General features: G+C 54.8%; 4 protein-coding genes across 4 annotated transcripts in view; all 4 read right to left on the bottom strand.

Annotated features, from left to right (window-relative positions):
• Positions 1–60: 60 nt before the first annotated feature.
• Positions 61–897, bottom strand: LOC126992062 (serine/threonine-protein phosphatase 6 regulatory ankyrin repeat subunit B-like; the record flags this gene model as incomplete). The annotated part of the gene is made up of 1 exon (XM_050850742.1): positions 61–897. A coding segment is annotated over exon 1 (837 nt), but the record flags the coding sequence as incomplete, so codon positions are not given.
• Positions 898–2,016: 1,119 nt separating this feature from the next.
• LOC126992061 (serine/threonine-protein phosphatase 6 regulatory ankyrin repeat subunit B-like) lies at positions 2,017–4,865 on the bottom strand (the record flags this gene model as incomplete). The annotated part of the gene is made up of 5 exons (XM_050850741.1): positions 4,801–4,865; positions 3,998–4,094; positions 3,829–3,838; positions 2,452–3,311; positions 2,017–2,400 (listed from the first exon to the last, which is right to left on the bottom strand). Coding segments are annotated over exons 1-5 (1,416 nt in total), but the record flags the coding sequence as incomplete, so codon positions are not given.
• Positions 4,866–6,166: 1,301 nt separating this feature from the next.
• On the bottom strand, positions 6,167–14,680 carry LOC126992060 (serine/threonine-protein phosphatase 6 regulatory ankyrin repeat subunit B-like). The gene is made up of 7 exons (XM_050850740.1): positions 13,612–14,680; positions 11,641–11,788; positions 9,083–10,737; positions 8,694–8,867; positions 7,963–8,189; positions 6,551–7,417; positions 6,167–6,481 (listed from the first exon to the last, which is right to left on the bottom strand). Exons 1-7 carry the CDS (start codon positions 14,678–14,680, stop codon positions 6,167–6,169), a joined length of 4,455 nt encoding a protein of 1,484 aa, XP_050706697.1.
• A 212-nt stretch (positions 14,681–14,892) lies between these two features.
• Positions 14,893–21,153, bottom strand: part of LOC126992059 (serine/threonine-protein phosphatase 6 regulatory ankyrin repeat subunit A-like) — a 44,752-nt gene continuing 38,491 nt past the window's right edge. Inside the window, exons 2-4 of the mRNA XM_050850739.1 lie at positions 17,230–18,077; positions 16,809–16,917; positions 14,893–16,532 (exon numbers count right to left, since the gene is read on the bottom strand). Coding sequence (XP_050706696.1) covers positions 14,893–16,532; positions 16,809–16,917; positions 17,230–18,077 — 2,597 coding nt within the window. The remainder of the gene's footprint in view (positions 16,533–16,808; positions 16,918–17,229; positions 18,078–21,153) is intronic.

Below are 21,153 nucleotides of genomic sequence, written 5' to 3'. Positions count from 1 at the left end.
ACACTCAGCACTGCCCCGCTTAGCAGCCAAGTGGAGGGGTGTGCTGCCAGGCGTGTCTTTGGCGTTAAGGTTATTGGAGGGCATGAGGGCAGACACACACTCAGCACTGCCCAGCTCAGCAGCCAAGTGGAGGGGTGTGCGGCCATCCTTGTCCTTGGCGTTAAGGTCACTGGAGGGTATGAGGGCAGACACACACTCAGCACTCCCAAACCAAACACTAGCAGCCAAGTGGAGGGGTGTGCGGCCATCCTCGTCCTTGGCGTTAAGGTCACTGGAGGGTATGAGGGTAGAGACACACTCAGCGCTGCCCTGCTTAGCAGCAAAGTGGAGGGGTGTGCGGCCATCCTTGTCCTTGGAGTTAAAGTCACTAGAGGGCATGAGGGAAGACACACACTCAACACTGCCCCTCATAGCAGCCAAGTGAAGGGGTGTGCGGCCATCCTTGTCTTTGGCGTTAATGTCACTGGAGGGCATGAGGGAAGACACACACTCAACACTGCCCCGCATAGCAGCCAAGTGAAGGGGTGTGCGGCCATCCTTGTCTTTGGCGTTAAGGTTATTGGAGGGCATGAGGGCAGACACACACTCAGCACTGCCCAGCTCAGCAGCCAAGTGGAGGGGTGTGCGGCCATCCTTGTCCTTGGCGTTTAGGTCACTGGAGGGTATGAGGGCAGAGACACAGTCAGCACTCCTCAAAGAAACACTAGCAGCCAAGTGGAGGGGTGTGCGACCATCCTTGTCTTTGGCGTTAAGGTCACTGGAGGGTGTGAGGACAGAGACACACTCAGCGCTGCCCCGCTTAGCAGCCAAGTGGAGGGGTGTGCTGCCAGCCGTGTCTTTGGCGTTAAGGTTATTGGAGGGCATGAGGGCAGACACACACTCAGCACTGCCCCGCATAGCAGCCAAGTGGAAGAATGTGCGGCCATCCTAGTCCTTGGCGTTAAGATCACTGGAGGGTATGAGGGTAGACACACACTCAACACTGCCCCGCATAGCAGCCAAGTGGAGGGGTGTGCGGCCATCCTTGTCTTTATCGTTAAGGTCACTGGAGGGCATGAAGGCAGACACACACTCAGCACTGCCCCGCATAGCAACCAAGTGGAAGAATGTGCGGCCATCCTAGTCCTTGGCGTTAAGGTCACTGGAAGGTATGAGGGCAGACACACACTCAGCACTGCCCCGCATAACAGCCCAGTGGAGGGGTGTGTGGCCATCTTTGTCTTTGTTCTTAAGGTCACTGGAAGGCATGGGGCCAGACACACTCAGCACTGCCCCGCTCAGCAGCCAAGTGGAGGGGTGTGCGGCAAGCCGTGTCCTTGGCGTTATGGTCACTGGAGGGTATAAGGGCAAACACAGACTCGGCACTGCCCCGTTCAGCTGCCAAGCGGAGGGGTGTGCGGCCATCCTTGTCCTTTATGTTAAGGTCACTAGAAGGTATGAGCGCAGACACATACTCAGCACTGACCCGTTTAGAAGCCAAGTGGAGGGGTGTGCGGCCATCCTCGTCCTTGGCGTTAAGGTCACTGGAGGCTATGAGGGCAGAGGCACACTCAGCACTCCTCAAAGAAACACTAGCAGCCAAGTGGAGGGGTGTGCGGCCATCCTTGTCTTTGGCGTTAAGGTCACTGGAGGGTGTGAGGACAGACACACACTCAGCAATGACCAGCTCAGCAGCCAAGTGGAGGGGTGTGTGGCCATCCTAGTCAGTGGCGTTGAGGTCACTGGAGGGTATGAGGGCAGACACACACTCAGCACTGCCTAACCAAACACTAAAGCCAAGTGGAGGGGTGTCCGGCTATCCTTGTCCTAGGCGTTAAGGTCACTGGAGGGTATGAGGGCAGACACACACTCAGCACTCCCCAAAGAAACACTAGCAGCCAAGTGGAGGGGTGTGCGGCCATCCTTGTCTTTGGCGTTAAGGTCACTGGAGTGTATGAGGGCAGACAAACACTCAGCAATGCCCTGCTCAGCAGCCAAGTGGAGGGGTGTGCGGCCATCCTTGTATTTGGCGTTAAGGTCACTGGAGGGTATGAGGGCAGACACACACTCAGCACTGCCATCCTCAGCAGCCAAGTGGAGGGGTGTGCGGCCATTCTTGTCTTTGGCGTTAAGGTCACTGGAGGGTATGAGGGCAGACACACACTCAACACTTCCCCGCATAGAAGCCAAGTGGAGGGGTGTGCGGCCATCCTTGTCCTCGGCGTTAAAGGCACTGGAGGATATGAGGGCAGACACACACTCAGCACTGCCCCGCCTAGCAGCCAAGTGGAGGGGTGTGCAGCCATCCTTGTCATTGGCGTTAAGGTCATTGGAGGATATAAACGCAGACACACGCTCAGCACTGCCCAGCTCAGCAGCCAAGTGTAGGGGTGTGCGGCCATCCTTGTCCTTGGCGTTAAGGTCACTGGAGGGTATGAGGGCAGACACACACTCAGGACTCCCAAACCAAACATTAGCAGCCAAGTGGAGGGGTGTTCGGCCATCCTCGTCCTTGGCGTTAAGGTCACTGGAGGGTATGAGGGCAGAGACACACTCAGCGCTCCCAAATAAAACACTAGCAGCCAAGTGGAGGGGTGTGCGGCCATACTTGTCTTTGGCGTTAAGGTCACTGGAGGGCATGAGGGCAGTCACACACTCAACACTTCCCTGCATAGCAGCCAAGTGGAGGGGTGTGCGGCCATCCTTGTCTTTGGCGTTAAAGGCACTGGAGGGTATGAGGGCAGACACACACTCAACACTGCCCCGCGTAGCGGCCAAGTGGAGGGGTGTGCGGCCATCCTTGTCTTCGGCGTTAAAGGCACTGGAAGGTATGAGGGCAGATACACACTCAGCACTGCCCCACTCAGCAGCCAAGTGGAGGGGTGTGCGGCCATCCTCGTTCTTGGCGTTAAGGTCACTGGAGGGTATGAGGGCAGACACACACTCAGCACTGCCCCGCCTAGCATCCAAGTGTAGGGGTGTGCTGCCAGCCGTGGCTTTGGCGTTAAGGTTATTGGAGGGCATGAGGGCAGACACACACTCAGCACTGCCCAGCTCAGTAGCCAAGTGGAGGGGTGTGCGGCCATCCTTGTCCTTGGCGTTTAGGTCACTGGAGGGTATGAGGGCAGTCACACATTCAACACTTCCCTGCATAGCAGCCAAGTGGAGGGGTGTGCGGCCATCCTCGTTCTTGGCGTTAAGGTCAATGGAGGGCATGAGGGCAGACACACACTCAGCACTGTCCAGCTCAGCAGCCAAGTGGAGGGGTGTGCAGCCATACTTGTCCTTTGCGTTAAGGTCAATGGAGGCCATGAGCGCAGACACACTCAGCACTGCCCAGCACAGCAGCCAAGTGGAGGGGTGTGCGGCCATCCTCGTCTTTGGCGTTAGGGTCACTGAAGGGTATGAGGGCAGATACACACTCAGCACTGCCCCACTCAGCAGCCAAGTGGAGGGGTGTGCGGCCATCCTTGTCCTTGGCGTTTAGGTCACTGGAGGGTATGAGGGCAGTCACACATTAAACACTTCCCTGCATAGCAGCCAAGTGGAGGGGTGTGCGGCCATCCTCGTTCTTGGCGTTAAGGTCACTGGAGGGCATGAGGGCAGACACACACTCAGCACTGCCCAGCTCAGCAGCCAAGTGGAGGGGTGTGCAGCCATACTTGTCCTTTGCGTTAAGGTCACTGGAGGGCATGAGGGCAGACACACACTCAGCACTGCCCAGCTCAGCAGCCAAGTGGAGGGGTGTGCGGCCATCCTCGTCCTTGGCGTTAGGGTCACTGAAGGGTATGAGGGCAGATACACACTCAGCACTGCCCCACTCAGCAGCCAAGTGGAGGGGTGTGCGGCCATCCTCGTTCTTGGCGTTAAGGTTACTGGAGGGTGTGAGGACAGAGACACACTCAGCACTGCCCCGCTTTGCAGCCAAGTGGAGGGGTGTGCTGCCAGCCGTGTCTTTGGCGTTAAGGTTAATGGAGGGCATGAGGGCAGACACACACTCAGCACTGCCCAGCTCAGCAGCCAAGTGGAGGGGTGTGCGGTCATCCTTGTCCTTGGCGTTAAGGTCACTGGAGGGTATGAGGGCAGACACACACTCAGCACTCCCAAACCAAACACTAGCAGCCAAGTGGAGGGGTGCGGCCATCCTCGTCCTTGGCGTTAAGGTCACTGGAGGTATGAGGGCAGAGACACATTCAGCGCTGCCCGCTTAGCAGCCAAGTGGAGGGTGTGCAGCCATCCTTGTCTTTGGCGTTAAAGTCACTAGAGGGCATGAGGGATGAGACACACTCAACACTGCCCCGCATAGCAGCCAAGTGAAGGGGTGTGCGGCCATCCTTGTCTTTGGCGTTAAGGTTATTGGAGGGCATGAGGGCAGACACACACTCAGCACTGCCCAGCTCAGCAGCCAAGTGGAGGGGTGTGCGGCCATCCTTGTCCTTGGCGTTAAGGTCACTGGAGGTATGAGGGCAGAGACACACTCAGCACTCCTCAAAGAAACACTAGCAGCCAAGTGGAGGGTGTGCGACCATCCTTGTCTTTGGCGTTAAGGTCACTGGAGGTGTGAGGACAGAGACACACTCAGCGCTTCCTCGCTTAGCAGCCAAGTGGAGGTGTGCGGCCAGCCCTGTCTTTGGCGTTAAGGTTATTGGAGGGCATGAGGGCAGACACACACTCAGCACTGCCCAGCTCAGCAGCCAAGTGGAGGGGTGTGCGGCCATCCTTGTCCTTGGCGTTAAGGTCACTGGAGGGTATGAGGGCAGACACACACTCAGCACTCCCAAATAAAACACTAGCAGCCAAGTGGAGGGTGTGCAGCCATACTTGTCTTTGGCGTTAAGGTCACTGGAGGGCATGAGAGCAGTCACACACTCAACACTTCCCTGCATTGCAGCCAATTGGAGGTGTGGCCATCCTCGTTCTTGGCGTTAAGGTCACTGGAGGGCATGAGGGCAGACACACACTCAGCACTGCACAGCTAAGCAGCCAAGTGGAGGGGTGTGCAGCCATACTTGTCCTTTGCGTTAAGGTCACTGGAGGGCATGAGGGCAGACACACACTCAGCACTGCCCAGCTCAGCAGCAAAGTGGAGGGGTGTGCGGCCATCCTCGTCTTTGGCGTTAGGGTCACTGAAGGGTATGAGGGCAGATACACACTCAGCACTGCCCCACTCAGCAGCCAAGTGGAGGGGTGTGCGGCCATCCTCGTTCTTGGCGTTAAGGTCACTGGAGGGTATGAGGGCAGAGACACACTCAGCACTGCCCCGCTTTGCAGCCAAGTGGAGGGGTGTGCTGCCAGCCGTGTCTTTGGCGTTAAGGTTATTGGAGGGCATGAGGGCAGACACACACTAAGCACTGCCCATCTCAGCAGCCAAGTGGAGGGGTGTGCGGTCATCCTTGTCCTTGGCGTTAAGGTCACTGGAGGGTATAAGGGCAGACACACACTCAGCACTCCCAAACCAAACACTAGCAGCCAAGTGGAGGGGTGTGCGGCCATCCTCGTCCTTGGCGTTAAGGTCACTGGAGGGAATGAGGGCAGAGACACACTCAGCGCTGCCCCGCTTAGCAGCCAAGTGGAGGGGTGTGCGGCCATCCTAGTAGTTGGCGTTAAGGTCACTAGAGGGCATGAGGGAGGACACACACTCAACACTGCCCCGCATAGCAGCCAAGTGAAGGGGTGTGCGGCCATCCTTGTCTTTGGCGTTAAGGTTATTGGAGGGCATGAGGGCAGACACACACTCAGCACTGCCCAGCTCAGCAGCCAAGTGGAGGGGTGTGCGGCCATCCTCGTCTTTGGCGTTAGGGTCACTGAAGGGTATGAGGGCAGATACACACTCAGCACTGCCCCACTCAGCAGCCAAGTGGAGGGGTGTGCGGCCATCCTCGTTCTTGGCGTTAAGGTCACTGGAGGGTATGAGGGCAGAGACACACTCAGCACTGCCCCGCTTTGCAGCCAAGTGGAGGGGTGTGCTGCCAGCCGTGTCTTTGGCGTTAAGGTTATTGGAGGGCATGGGGCCAGACACACTCAGCACTGCCCCGCTCAGCAGCCAAGTGGAGGGGTGCGTTCATCGTTGTCCTTGGCGTTAAGGTCACTGGAGGGTATGAGGGCAGACACACACTCAGCACTCCCAAACCAAACACTAGCAGCCAAGTGGAGGGGTGTGCGGCCATCCTCGTCCTTGGCGTTAAGGTCACTGGAGGGTATTAGGGCAGAGACACTCAGCGCTGCCCCGCTTAGCAGCCAAGTGGAGGGGTGTGCGGCCATCCTTGTCTTTGGCGTTAATGTCACTGGAGGGAATGAGGGAAGACACACACTCAACACTGCCCCGCATAGCAGCCAAGTGAAGGGGTGTGCGGCCATCCTTGTCTTTGGCGTTAAGGTTACTGGAGGGTGTGAGGACAGAGACACACTCAGCACTGCCCCGCTTTGCAGCCAAGTGGAGGGGTGTGCTGCCAGCCGTGTCTTTGGCGTTAAGGTTATTGGAGGGCATGAGGGCAGACACACACTCAGCACTGCCCAGCTCAGCAGCCAAGTGGAGGGGTGTGCGGTCATCCTTGTCCTTGGCGTTAAGGTCACTGGAGGGTATGAGGGCAGACACACACTCAGCACTCCCAAACCAAACACTAGCAGCCAAGTGGAGGGGTGTGCGGCCATCCTCGTCCTTGGCGTTAAGGTCACTGGAGGGTATGAGGGCAGAGACACATTCAGCGCTGCCCCGCTTAGCAGCCAAGTGGAGGGGTGTGCGGCCATCCTTGTCTTTGGCGTTAAAGTCACTAGAGGGCATGAGGGAAGACACACACTCAACACTGCCCCGCATAGCAGCCAAGTGTAGGGGTGTGCGGCCATCCTTGTCTTTGGCGTTAAGGTTATTGGAGGGCATGAGGGCAGACACACACTCAGCACTGCCCAGCTCAGCAGCCAAGTGGAGGGGTGTGCGGCCATCCTTGTCCTTGGCGTTTAGGTCACTGGAGGGTATGAGGGCAGAGACACACTCAGCACTCCTCAAAGAAACACTAGCAGCCAAGTGGAGGGGTGTGCGACCATCCTTGTCTTTGGCGTTAAGGTCACTGGAGGGTGTGAGGACAGAGACACACTCAGCGCTGCCCCGCTTAGCAGCCAAGTGGAGGGGTGTGCTGCCAGCCGTGTCTTTGGCGTTAAGGTTATTGGAGGGCATGAGGGCAGACACACACTCAGCACTGCCCAGCTCAGCAGCCAAGTGGAGGGGTGTGCGGCCATCCTTGTCCTTGGCGTTAAGGTCACTGGAGGGTATGAGGGCAGACACACACTCAGCACTCCCAAATAAAACACTAGCAGCCAAGTGGAGGGGTGTGCGGCCATACTTGTCTTTGGCGTTAAGGTCACTGGAGGGCATGAGAGCAGTCACACACTCAACACTTCCCTGCATTGCAGCCAATTGGAGGGGTGTGTGGCCATCCTCGTTCTTGGCGTTAAGGTCACTGGAGGGCATGAGGGCAGACACACACTCAGCTCTGCCCAGCTCAGCAGCCAAGTGGAGGGGTGTGCAGCCATACTTGTCCTTTGCGTTAAGGTCACTGGAGGGCATGAGGGCAGACACACACTCAGCACTGCCCAGCTCAGCAGCCAAGTGGAGGGGTGTGCGGCCATCCTCGTCTTTGGCGTTAGGGTCACTGAAGGGTATGAGGGCAGATACACACTCAGCACTGCCCCACTCAGCAGCCAAGTGGAGGGGTGTGCGGCCATCCTCGTTCTTGGCGTTAAGGTCACTGGAGGGTATGAGGGCAGAGACACACTCAGCACTGCCCCGCTTTGCAGCCAAGTGGAGGGGTGTGCTGCCAGCCGTGTCTTTGGCGTTAAGGTTATTGGAGGGCATGAGGGCAGACACACACTCAGCACTGCCCAGCTCAGCAGCCAAGTGGAGGGGTGTGCGGTCATCCTTGTCCTTGGCGTTAAGGTCACTGGAGGGTATAAGGGCAGACACACACTCAGCACTCCCAAACCAATCACTAGCTGCCAAGTGGAGGGGTGTGCGGCCATCCTCGTCGTTGGGGTGAGGGTCACTGGAGGAATGAGGGCAGAGACACACTCAGCGCTGCCCCGCTTAGCAGCCAAGTGGAGGGGTGTGCGGCCATCCTTGTCTTTGGCGTTAAAGTCACTAGAGGGCATGAGGGAGGACACACACTCAACACTGCCCCGCATAGCAGCCAAGTGAAGGGGTGTGCGGCCATCCTTGTCTTTGGCGTTAAGGTTATTGGAGGGCATGAGGGCAGACACACACTCAGCACTGCCCAGCTCAGCAGCCAAGTGGAGGGGTGTGCGGCCATCCTCGTCTTTGGCGTTAGGGTCACTGAAGGGTATGAGGGCAGATACACACTCAGCACTGCCCCACTCAGCAGCCAAGTGGAGGGGTGTGCGGCCATCCTCGTTCTTGGCGTTAAGGTCACTGGAGGGTATGAGGGCAGAGACACACTCAGCACTGCCCCGCTTTGCAGCCAAGTGGAGGGGTGTGCTGCCAGCCGTGTCTTTGGCGTTAAGGTTATTGGAGGGCATGAGGGATGACACACACTCAACACTGCCCAGCTCAGCAGCCAAGTGTAGGGGTGTGCGGCCATCCTTGTCCTTGGCGTTAAGGTCACTGGAGGGTATGAGGGCAGACACACACTCAGCACTCCCAAACCAAACACTAGCAGCCAAGTGGAGGGGTGTGCGGCCATCCTCGTCCTTGGCGTTAAGGTCACTGGAGGGTATGAGGGCAGAGACACACTCAGCGCTGCCCCGCTTAGCAGCCAAGTGGAGGGGTGTGCGGCCATCCTTGTCTTTGGCGTTAAAGTCACTAGAGGGCATGAGGGAGGACACACACTCAACACTGCCCCGCATAGCAGCCAAGTGAAGGGGTGTGCGGCCATCCTTGTCTTTGGCGTTAAGGTTATTGGAGGGCATGAGGGCAGACACACACTCAGCACTGCCCAGCTCAGCAGCCAAGTGGAGGGGTGTGCGGCCATCCTTGTCCTTGGCGTTTAGGTCACTGGAGGTATGAGGGCAGAGACACACTCAGCACTCCTCAAAGAAACACTAGCAGCCAAGTGGAGGGGTGTGCGACCATCCTTGTCTTTGGCGTTAAGGTCACTGGAGGGTGTGAGGACAGAGACACACTCAGCGCTGCCCCGCTTAGCAGCCAAGTGGAGGGGTGTGCTGCCAGCCGTGTCTTTGGAGTTAAGGTTATTAGAGGGCATGAGGGCAGACACACACTCAGCACTGCCCAGCTCAGCAGCCAAGTGGAGGGGTGTGCGGCCATCCTTGTCCTTGGCGTTTAGGTCACTGGAGGGTATGAGGGCAGAGACACACTCAGCACTCCTCAAAGAAACACTAGCAGCCAAGTGGAGGGGTGTGCGACCATCCTTGTCTTTGGCGTTAAAGTCACTAAAGGGCATGAGGGAAGACACACACTCAACACTGCCCCGCATAGCAGCCAAGTGGAGGGGTGTGCGGCCATCCTTGTCTTTGGCGTTAAGGTCACAAGAGAACATGAGGGCAGACACACACTCAACACTTCCCCGCATAGCAGCCAAGTGGAGGGGTGTGCGGCCATCCTTGTCTTTGGCGTTAAAGGCACTGGAGGATATGAGGGCAGACACACACTCAGCACTGCCCCGCCTAGCAGCCAAGTGGAGGGGTGTGCAGCCATCCTTGTCATTGGCGTTAAGGTCATTGGAGGATATAAACGCAGACACACGCTCAGCACTGCCCAGCTCAGCAGCCAAGTGTAGGGGTGTGCGGCCATCCTTGTCCTTGGCGTTAAGGTCACTGGAGGGTATGAGGGCAGACACACACTCAGCACTCCCAAACCAAACATTAGCAGCCAAGTGGAGGGGTGTGCGGCCATCCTCGTCCTTGGCGTTAAGGTCACTGGAGGGTATGAGGGCAGAGACACACTCAGCGCTGCCCCGCTTAGCAGCCAAGTGGAGGGGTGTGCGGCCATCCTTGTCTTTGGCGTTAAAGTCACTAGAGGGCATGAGGGAAGACACACACTCAACACTGCCCCGCATAGCAGCCAAGTGGAGGGGTGTGCGGCCATCCTTGTCTTTGGCGTTAAAGTCACTAGAGGGCATGAGGGAAGACACACACTCAACACTGCCCCGCATAGCAGCCAAGTGAAGGGGTGTGCGGCCATCCTTGTCTTTGGCGTTAAGGTTATTGGAGGGCATGAGGGCAGACACACACTCAGCACTGCCCAGCTCAGCAGCCAAGTGGAGGGGTGTGCGGCCATCCTTGTCCTTGGCGTTTAGGTCACTGGAGGGTATGAGGGCAGAGACACACTCAGCACTCCTCAAAGAAACACTAGCAGCCAAGTGGAGGGGTGTGCGACCATCCTTGTCTTTGGCGTTAAGGTCACTGGAGGGTGTGAGGACAGAGACACACTCAGCGCTTCCTCGCTTAGCAGCCAAGTGGAGGGGTGTGCTGCCAGCCGTGTCTTTGGCGTTAAGGTTATTGGAGGGCATGAGGGCAGACACACACTCAGCACTGCCCAGCTCAGCAGCCAAGTGGAGGGGTGTGCGGCCATCCTTGTCCTTATCGTTAAGGTCACTGGAGGGTATGAGGGCAGACACACACTCAGCACTCCCAAATAAAACACTAGCAGCCAAGTGGAGGGGTGTGCGGCCATACTTGTCTTTGGCGTTAAGGTCACTGGAGGGCATGAGAGCAGTCACACACTCAACACTTCCCTGCATTGCAGCCAATTGGAGGGGTGTGTGGCCATCCTCGTTCTTGGCGTTAAGGTCACTGGAGGGCATGATGGCAGACACACACTCAGCTCTGCCCAGCTCAGCAGCCAAGTGGAGGGGTGTGCAGCCATACTTGTCCTTTGCGTTAAGGTCACTGGAGGGTATGAGGGCAGACACACACTCAGCACTCCCAAATAAAACACTAGCAGCCAAGTGGAGGGGTGTGCGGCCATACTTGTCTTTGGCGTTAAGGTCACTGGAGGGCATGAGGGCAGTCACACACTCAACACTTCCCTGCATAGCAGCCAAGTGGAGGGGTGTGCGGCCATCCTCGTTCTTGGCGTTAAGGTCACTGGAGGGCATGAGGGCAGACACACACTCAGCTCTGCCCAGCTCAGCAGCCAAGTGGAGGGGTGTGCAGCCATACTTGTCCTTTGCGTTAAGGTCACTGGAGGGCATGAGGGCAGACACACACTCAGCACTGCCCAGCTCAGCAGCCAAGTGGAGGGGTGTGCGGCCATCCTCGTCTTTGGCGTTAGGGTCACTGAAGGGTATGAGGGCAGATACACACTCAGCACTGCCCCACTCAGCAGCCAAGTGGAGGGGTGTGCGGCCATCCTCGTTCTTGGCGTTAAGGTCACTGGAGGGTATGAGGGCAGAGACACACTCAGCACTGCCCCGCTTTGCAGCCAAGTGGAGGGGTGTGCTGCCAGCCGTGTCTTTGGCGTTAAGGTTATTGGAGGGCATGAGGGCAGACACACACTCAGCACTGCCCAGCTCAGCAGCCAAGTGGAGGGGTGTGCGGTCATCCTTGTCCTTGGCGTTAAGGTCACTGGAGGGTATGAGGGCAGACACACACTCAGCACTCCCAAACCAAACACTAGCAGCCAAGTGGAGGGGTGTGCGGCCATCCTCGTCCTTGGCGTTAAGGTCACTGGAGGGAATGAGGGCAGAGACACACTCAGCGCTGCCCCGCTTAGCAGCCAAGTGGAGGGGTGTGCGGCCATCCTTGTCTTTGGCGTTAAAGTCACTAGAGGGCATGAGGGAGGACACACACTCAACACTGCCCCGCATAGCAGCCAAGTGAAGGGGTGTGCGGCCATCCTTGTCTTTGGCGTTAAGGTTATTGGAGGGCATGAGGGCAGACACACACTCAGCACTGCCCAGCTCAGCAGCCAAGTGGAGGGGTGTGCGGCCATCCTCGTCTTTGGCGTTAGGGTCACTGAAGGGTATGAGGGCAGACACACACTCAGCACTGCCCCCCTCAGCAGCCAAGTGGAGGGTGTGGCCATCCTCGTCCTTGGCGTTAAGGTCACTGGAGGGTATGAGGGCAGAGACACACTCAGCACTGCCCCGCTTAGCAGCCAAGTGGAGGGGTGTGCTGCCAGCCGTGTCTTTGGCGTTAAGGTTATTGGAGGGCATGAGGGCAGACACACACTCAGCACTGCCCAGCTCAGCAGCCAAGTGGAGGGGTGTGCGGTCATCCTTGTCCTTGGCGTTAAGGTCACTGGAGGGTATGAGGGCAGACACACACTCAGCACTCCCAAACCAAACACTAGCAGCCAAGTGGAGGGGTGTGCGGCCATCCTCGTCCTTGGCGTTAAGGTCACTGGAGGGTATGAGGGCAGAGACACACTCAGCGCTGCCCCGCTTAGCAGCCAAGTGGAGGGTGTGCAGCCATCCTTGTGCGTGGCGTTAATGTCAGTCGAGGGCATGAGGGCAGACACACACTCAACACTGCCCAGCATAGCAGCCAAGTGGAGGGGTGTGCGGCCATCCTTGTCTTTGGCGTTAAGGTTATTGGAGGGCATGAGGGCAGACACACACTCAGCACTGCCCAGCTCAGCAGCCAAGTGGAGGGGTGTGCGGCCATCCTTGTCCTTGGCGTTTAGGTCACTGGAGGTATGAGGGCAGAGACACACTCAGCACTCCTCAAAGAAACACTAGCAGCCAAGTGGAGGGGTGTGCGACCATCCTTGTCTTTGGCGTTAAGGTCACTGGAGGGTGTGAGGACAGAGACACACTCAGCGCTGCCCGCTTAGCAGCCAAGTGGAGGGTGTGCTGCCAGCCGTGTCTTTGGAGTTAAGGTTATTAGAGGGCATGAGGCAGACACACTCAGCACTGCCCAGCTCAGCAGCCAAGTGGAGGGGTGCGGCCATCCTTGTCCTTGGCGTTTAGGTCACTGGAGGGTATGAGGGCAGACACACTCAGCACTCCTCAAAGAAACACTAGCAGCCAAGTGGAGGGGTGCGACCATCCTTGTCTTTGGCGTTAAAGTCACTAAAGGGCATGAGGGAAGAAACACACTCAACACTGCCCCGCATAGCAGCCAAGTGGAGGGGTGTGCGGCCATCCTTGTCTTTGGCGTTAAGGTCACAAGAGAACATGAGGGCAGACACACACTCAACACTTCCCCGCATAGCAGCCAAGTGGAGGGGTGTGCGGCCATCCTTGTCTTTGGCGTTAAAGGCACTGGAGGATATGAGGGCAGACACACACTCAGCACTGCCCCGCCTAGCAGCCAAGTGGAGGGGTGTGCAGCCATCCTTGTCATTGGCGTTAAGGTCATTGGAGGATATAAACGCAGACACACGCTCAGCACTGCCCAGCTCAGCAGCCAAGTGTAGGGGTGTGCGGCCATCCTTGTCCTTGGCGTTAAGGTCACTGGAGGGTATGAGGGCAGACACACACTCAGCACTCCCAAACCAAACACTAGCAGCCAAGTGGAGGGGTGTGCGGCCATCCTCGTCCTTGGCGTTAAGGTCACTGGAGGGTATGAGGGCAGAGACACACTCAGCGCTGCCCCGCTTAGCAGCCAAGTGGAGGGGTGTCCGGCCATCCTTGTCTTTGGCGTTAAAGTCACTAGAGGGCATGAGGGAAGACACACACTCAACACTGCCCCGCATAGCAGCCAAGTGGAGGGGTGTGCGGCCATCCTTGTCTTTGGCGTTAAAGTCACTAGAGGGCATGAGGGAAGACACACACTCAACACTGCCCCGCATAGCAGCCAAGTGAAGGGGTGTTAGGCCATCATTGTCTTTGGCGTTAAGGTTATTGGAGGGCATGAGGGCAGACACACACTCAGCACTGCCCAGCTCAGCAGCCAAGTGGAGGGGTGTGCGGCCATCCTTGTCCTTGGCGTTTAGGTCACTGGAGGGTATGAGGGCAGAGACACACTCAGCACTCCTCAAAGAAACACTAGCAGCCAAGTGGAGGGGTGTGCGACCATCCTTGTCTTTGGCGTTAAGGTCACTGGAGGGTGTGAGGACAGAGACACACTCAGCGCTGCCCCGCTTAGCAGCCAAGTGGAGGGGTGTGCTGCCAGCCGTGTCTTTGGCGTTAAGGTTATTGGAGGGCATGAGGGCAGACACACACTCAGCACTGCCCAGCTCAGCAGCCAAGTGGAGGGGTGTGCGGCCATCCTTGTCCTTGGCGTTAAGGTCACTGGAGGGTATGAGGGCAGAGACACACTCAGCACTCCTCAAAGAAACACTAGCAGCCAAGTGGAGGGGTGTGCGGCCATCCTTGTCTTTGGCGTTAAAGTCACTAAAGGGCATGAGGGAAGACACACACTCAACACTGCCCCGCATAGCAGCCAAGTGGAGGGGTGTGCGGCCATCCTTGTCTTTGGCGTTAAGGCCACAAGAGAACATGAGGGCAGACACACACTCAACACTTCCCCGCATAGCAGCCAAGTGGAGGGGTGTGCGGCCATCCTTGTCCTCGGCGTTAAAGGCACTGGAGGATATGAGGGCAGACACACACTCAGCACTGCCCCGCCTAGCAGCCAAGTGGAGGGGTGTGCAGCCATCCTTGTCATTGGCGTTAAGGTCACTGGAGGGTATGAGGGCAGACACACACTCAACACTGCCCCGCGTAGCGGCCAAGTGGAGGGGTGTGCGGCCATACTTGTCCTTGGCGTTAAGGTCACTGGAGGGTATGAGGGCAGACACACACTCAGCACTGCCCCGCCTCGCAGCCAAGTGGGGGTGGGCAGCCATCCTTGTCATTGGCGTTAAGGTCATTGGAGGATATAAACGCAGACACACGCTCAGCACTGCCCAGCTCAGCAGCCAAGTGTAGGGGTGTGCGGCCATCCTTGTCCTTGGCGTTAAGGTCACTGGAGGGTATGAGGGCAGACACACACTCAGCACTCCCAAACCAAACATTAGCAGCCAAGTGGAGGGGTGTGCGGCCATCCTCGTCCTTGGCGTTACGGTCCCTGGAGGGTATGAGGGCAGACACACTCAGCGCTGCCCCGCTTAGCAGCCAAGTGGAGGGGTGTCCGGCCATCCTTGTCTTTGGCGTTAAAGTCACTAGAGGGCATGAGGGAAGACACACACTCAACACTGCCCCGCATAGCAGCCAAATGGAGGGGTGTGCGGCCATCCTTGTCTTTGGCGTTAAAGTCACTAGAGGGCATGAGGGAAGACACACACTCAACACTGCCCCGCATAGCAGCCAAGTGAAGGGGTGTGCGGCCATCCTTGTCTTTGGCGTTAAGGTTATTGGAGGGCATGAGGGCAGACACACACTCAGCACTGCCCAGCTCAGCAGCCAAGTGGAGGGGTGTGCGGCCATCCTTGTCCTTGGCGTTTAGGTCACTGGAGGGTATGAGGGCAGAGACACACTCAGCACTCCTCAAAGAAACACTAGCAGCCAAGTGGAGGGGTGTGCGACCATCCTTGTCTTTGGCGTTAAGGTCACTGGAGGGTGTGAGGACAGAGACACACTCAGCGCTGCCCCGCTTAGCAGCCAAGTGGAGGGGTGTGCTGCCAGCCGTGTCTTTGGCGTTAAGGTTATTGGAGGGCATGAGGGCAGACACACACTCAGCACTGCCCAGCTCAGCAGCCAAGTGGAGGGGTGTGCGGCCATCCTTGTCCTTGGCGTTAAGGTCACTGGAGGGTATGAGGGCAGAGACACACTCAGCACTCCTCAAAGAAACACTAGCAGCCAAGTGGAGGGGTGTGCGGCCATCCTTGTCTTTGGCGTTAAAGTCACTAAAGGGCATGAGGGAAGACACACACTCAACACTGCCCCGCATAGCAGCCAAGTGGAGGGGTGTGCGGCCATCCTTGTCTTTGGCGTTAAGGCCACAAGAGAACATGAGGGCAGACACACACTCAACACTTCCCCGCATAGCAGCCAAGTGGAGGGGTGTGCGGCCATCCTTGTCCTCGGCGTTAAAGGCACTGGAGGATATGAGGGCAGACACACACTCAGCACTGCCCCGCCTAGCAGCCAAGTGGAGGGGTGTGCAGCCATCCTTGTCATTGGCGTTAAGGTCACTGGAGGGTATGAGGGAAGACACACACTCAACACTGCCCCGCATAGCAGCCAAGTGGAGGGGTGTGCAGCCATACTTGTCCTTGGCGTTAAGGTCACTGGAGGGTATGAGGGCAGACACACACTCAACACTGCCCCGCGTAGCGGCCAAGTGGAGGGGTGTGCGGCCATCCTTGTCTTCGGCGTTATAGGCACTGGAGGGTATGAGGGCAGACACACACTCAGCACTCCCAAACCAAACACTAGCAGCCAAGTGGAGGGGTGTGCGGCCATCCTCGTCCTTGGCGTTAAGGTCACTGGAGGGTATGAGGGCAGAGACACACTCAGCGCTGCCCCGCTTAGCAGCCAAGTGGAGGGGTGTGCGGCCATCCTTGTCTTTGGCGTTAAAGTCACTAGAGGGCATGAGGGAAGACACACACTCAACACTGCCCCGCATAGCAGCCAAGTGGAGGGGTGTGCGGCCATCCTTGTCTTTGGCGTTAAAGTCACTAGAGGGCATGAGGGAAGACACACACTCAACACTGCCCCGCATAGCAGCCAAGTGGAGGGGTGTGCGGCCATCCTTGTCTTTGGCGTTAAAGTCACTAAAGGGCATGAGGGAAGACACACACTCAACACTGCCCCGCATAGCAGCCAAGTGGAGGGGTGTGCGGCCATCCTTGTCTTTGGCGTTAAGGTCACAAGAGAACATGAGGGCAGACACACACTCAACACTTCCCCGCATAGCAGCCAAGTGGAGGGGTGTGCGGCCATCCTTGTCCTCGGCGTTAAAGGCACTGGAGGATATGAGGGCAGACACACACTCAGCACTGCCCCGCCTAGCAGCCAAGTGGAGGGGTGTGCAGCCATCCTTGTCATTGGCGTTAAGGTCATTGGAGGATATAAACGCAGACACACGCTCAGCACTGCCCTGCTCAGCAGCCAAGTGTAGTGATGTGCGGCCATCCTTGTCCTTGGCGTTAAGGTCACTGGAGGGTATGAGGGCAGACACACACTCAGCACTCCCAAATAAAACACTAGCAGCCAAGTGGAGGGGTGTGCGGCCATACTTGTCTTTGGCGTTAAGGTCACTGGAGGGCATGAGGGCAGTCACACACTCAACACTTCCCTGCATAGCAGCCAAGTGGAGGGGTGTGCGGCCATCCTTGTCTTCGGCGTTAAAGGCACTGGAGGGTATGAGTGCAGACACACACTCAGCACTCCCAAACAAAACACTAGCAGCCAAGTGGAGGGGTGTGCGGCCATCCTTGTCTTTGGCGTTAAGGTCACTGGAGGGCATGAGGGCAGACACACACTCAACCCTTCTCAGCATAGCAGCCAAGTGGAGGGGTGTGCGGCCATCCTCGTCTTTGGCGTTAAAGGCACTGGAGGGCATGAGGGCAGACACACACTCAACACTTCTCCGCATAGCAGCCAAGTGGAGGGGTGTGCGGCCATCCTTGTCTTTGGCGTTAAGGTCACTGGAGGGCATGAGGGCAAACACACACTCAACACTTCCTTGCATAGCAGCCAAGTGGAGGGGTGTGCGGCCATCCTTGTCTTTGGCGTTAAAGGCACTGGAGGGTATGAGGGCAGACACACACTCAACACTGCCCCGCGTAGCGGCCAAGTGGAGGGGTGTGCGGCCATCCTTATCTTCGGCGTTAAAGGCACTGGAGGGTATGAGGGCAGACACACACTCAGCACTGCCCCGCCTAGCAGCCAAGTGGAGGGGTGTGCAGCAATCCTTGTCCTTGGCATTAAGGTCACTGGATGATATGAAGGCAGACACACGCTCAGCACTGTCCTGCTCAGCAGCCAAGTGTTGTAGTGTGCGGCCATCCTTGTCCTTGGCGTTAAGGTCACTGGAGGGTAAGAGGTCAGACACACACTCAGCACTCCCAAAACAAACACTAGCAGCCAAGTGGAGGGGTGTGCGGCCATCCTCGTCCTTGGCGTTAAGGTCACTGGAGGGTATGTGGGCAGACACACATTTAGCACTGCCTCGCTTAGCAGCCCAGTGGAGGGGAGTGCGGCCATCCTTGTCCTTGGCGTTAAAGTCACTGGAGGGCATGAGGGCAGACACACACTCAGCTCTGCCCCGCTCAGCAGCCAAGTGGAGGGCCGTCCTTCCTGTTTTTGGGAGGGGGAGAGACACACACTGTTAAGGGTTTAGTAATAACCATTACGTTATCAAGGTGCCCTACTGACCACCGACCACACACTGCACCACTACTATAGTCCGTTTCATTCCGTCTGTCCACCAACAAAGCTGGAATTTTGATGGATGTGTCAACTGCGCTTTTCTAGTTCGTGAATACGTGAAAATCAAATGTTGTGATTGATATTCAAGCTTATTTTTCATTAATATATTTGAATATTTATGTGTATAAAAAACAACTGTCACTTGCATCGATAACTAACATACAAGCACACGAAAAGATAAACTATTATCAAGTAACGTAGCCACATGATGCTCGAACGACCAAATTTTTTCTTCGTATTCATTGATTGATAGGTCATTTCAGGTATATTAAAAAACAAATGTCTCTGTAAGTGCATATAAAGGGTATCTTAATAATTTACTGCATGTAAATAATGATTATATATATTATTACTCGAAATAACATGACATAGTAAATAGTAACTGTTGAATGCTTTGCTAGGCTATTTAGATGATTAGGTTACTAATGCTGTTTACATGCAACACATCAAAATTCTTTATGTATAGACTTTTGAAGAGACGGATGCCACTTCATGTACGCGAATGAGATGAAATATAGGTATCTGAAAGGCTATGCATCGTTCGAGTATGTTCAGACTATACTATTTGATATACAAATTGTTCTTTCGTGTGCTTATATGGTAGATTATCGATGCAAATTGGCACGTATGCGGTTTTTATTAAACAACTTGAGGGTTTTTTGTATGCACGAACATTCAAATATATCACTGAAAATATGCAGTTGATCTTCGCGCAATCACGAACTAAAGCCGGTATTTCACGGGAACAGTCGTCAGTGTCAATAATATGAAGACAGCAATAGAAAAAAACCGTCAGTTATAGTCGATTATGAGTTAAAAACATTAATAATGTCAAAGACTTTACATAACTTTATATGACTTTATATAAATAAAACAGCTATTTGCGACATTACTAATATTTTTCTAGATCGAAATCGACAAATATTGACGGTATTTTTTATTGCTGCCTATATATTACTGACACTGACGACTGTTTACTATGCGTAGGCTAGCATACAGTATCCACAAAACTGGACACGTCATGTGACAGCAGGCTGCCATTGCGCGATGATGCTCACTTCAGACTCGGGTGAACCGACTTTACTACAACTACTCCTCCTCATTCTTTTTCTACTTTACTCCTCCTCCTCCTCCTCCTCTTACCACTACTACTACTACTACTACTACTACTACTGTTACTAGTACTACTGTTACTACTACTTTTATTATCAGCATTACTATTTATAATAATAATACATAATATTGGTACTACTACCATTACTATGCTATGTTTACTCCTCCTCCTCAGCCTATCAATACTATTACCACTATTACGACTAAAACTACTACTACTTTTACAACGACTACTGTTGCTACTACAATTTTTTTACTACCAATATCAACATTTATCCTCCTCCTCCCACTACTAGTATTATCACTATTACTACTAATGGTACTACTACTAGTATTATAACTAATACTACTAATTTTACTATTACTAGTCTACTTCTAATCTCACATCTATTTTTTGGGGGAGATACGGGGTGAAAGAAGAGGTGGATACAGTAGGGTAAAGAAGAAAGTGTGGGAATGAAGTAGATGATAGGTGACGGGCTCTTCACCTTGCTATTCACGTTGTTTTATGCATTTCTATTGATGGTATGCACGTGACGCTACGATCCCATGTAATCAAGAACAAACCGCTGGCTGGCCGTGGCAACCGCGAACGCCGCAACGATGGTTAAGCGGTGTTGTGCTTTTGGCTGTTCAAATAAGGAAGGGAGAGACAATGTCTCATTCTACAGATTTCCTAAAAAGTCCACATCGAAGAAAGGTGAGCTTGAAGCGGCCATAAATCGCAGAGAACTGTGATAAATGACCGACCTACCGATAAAATAAAAATCTAATAGGCTACAGAGATAGGTATACTAATATTTGTCAAAATTATTCAAGTTGTACCCACAAGGTGATTTATCATAACACTGCATGGGTCACCACAGAGGTATATAACTCTGTGGGGGTAACAGTATCAAAAAGTTTAAGAACCACTGATACAGATACTACGTACATTAAACAACCACACTACATATAAAATATCTTACCTTAGCTGCATGTGATGATGCACACCGTGGAAGCATTCCCTTAATTGATGTCTGTGATGAGTAGGTCACTGACCCATCCAGCAACACTTTAAGAACATAACATAGGGAGGCTGCAAAAGGCCTAATGGCCTACACTTGGCAGCTCCAGATTCCCCCCCCCCTCCCCACACACGCACTACCACCTGTCATTCTCGTCCATGCAGCTATCCAGTCTACTCTTAAAACAAGCTATCGTCCCTGCACTCACTATATGTGATTGCCGAGTCTATTCCATTCCCCCACCACCCTATTACTAAACCTTGCAATGCCTGCCTATTTCCCTCCTAAATTTATACTTTTCTAGCTTAAATCCATTACTGCGTGTTCTATCCTGCTGGCTAATTCTCAGTACTTTACTTATATCGCCTTTGTTGTAACCCTTGACCCATTTGAATACTTCTATCAGATATCTCCGCACTCATCGTCTTTCTAGTGAATGTAAGCTGAGATGTTTTAGCCTATCTTGATATGGGAGGTTCCTCAGTCCCTGAATCATCTTGGTCATCCTCCTCTGAACTGATTCTAGCAAGTTGATGTCCATTCAGTAGTGTGGGCACCAAAACTGAACAGCATGATCTATGTGTGGCCTAACTAACGCTAAATAGAGTCTGAGGATGACCTCTGCACTTTTGTTGGTTACCGTCCTGTTAATATAGCCTAATACCCTGTTAGCCCTTTTCCTCGCACTAATACAATGTTTCCTTAGTTTTAGGTCAGAGTTCACTAACACTCCCAAACCCTTTCACACTCCGCTTTACCTATCGTTGTCGAGTCTAAACTATACCCGTGTAATGGGTTGCGAGTTCCTGCACTTAGTACGCTAG

Source organism: Eriocheir sinensis, unplaced genomic scaffold, assembly GCF_024679095.1.
Source record: "Eriocheir sinensis breed Jianghai 21 unplaced genomic scaffold, ASM2467909v1 Scaffold393, whole genome shotgun sequence".
Lineage (NCBI taxonomy): Eukaryota > Metazoa > Arthropoda > Malacostraca > Decapoda > Varunidae > Eriocheir > Eriocheir sinensis.
The sequence above is the reverse complement of the archived record's forward strand: the minus strand, read 5'-3'. Positions and strand labels throughout refer to the sequence as shown.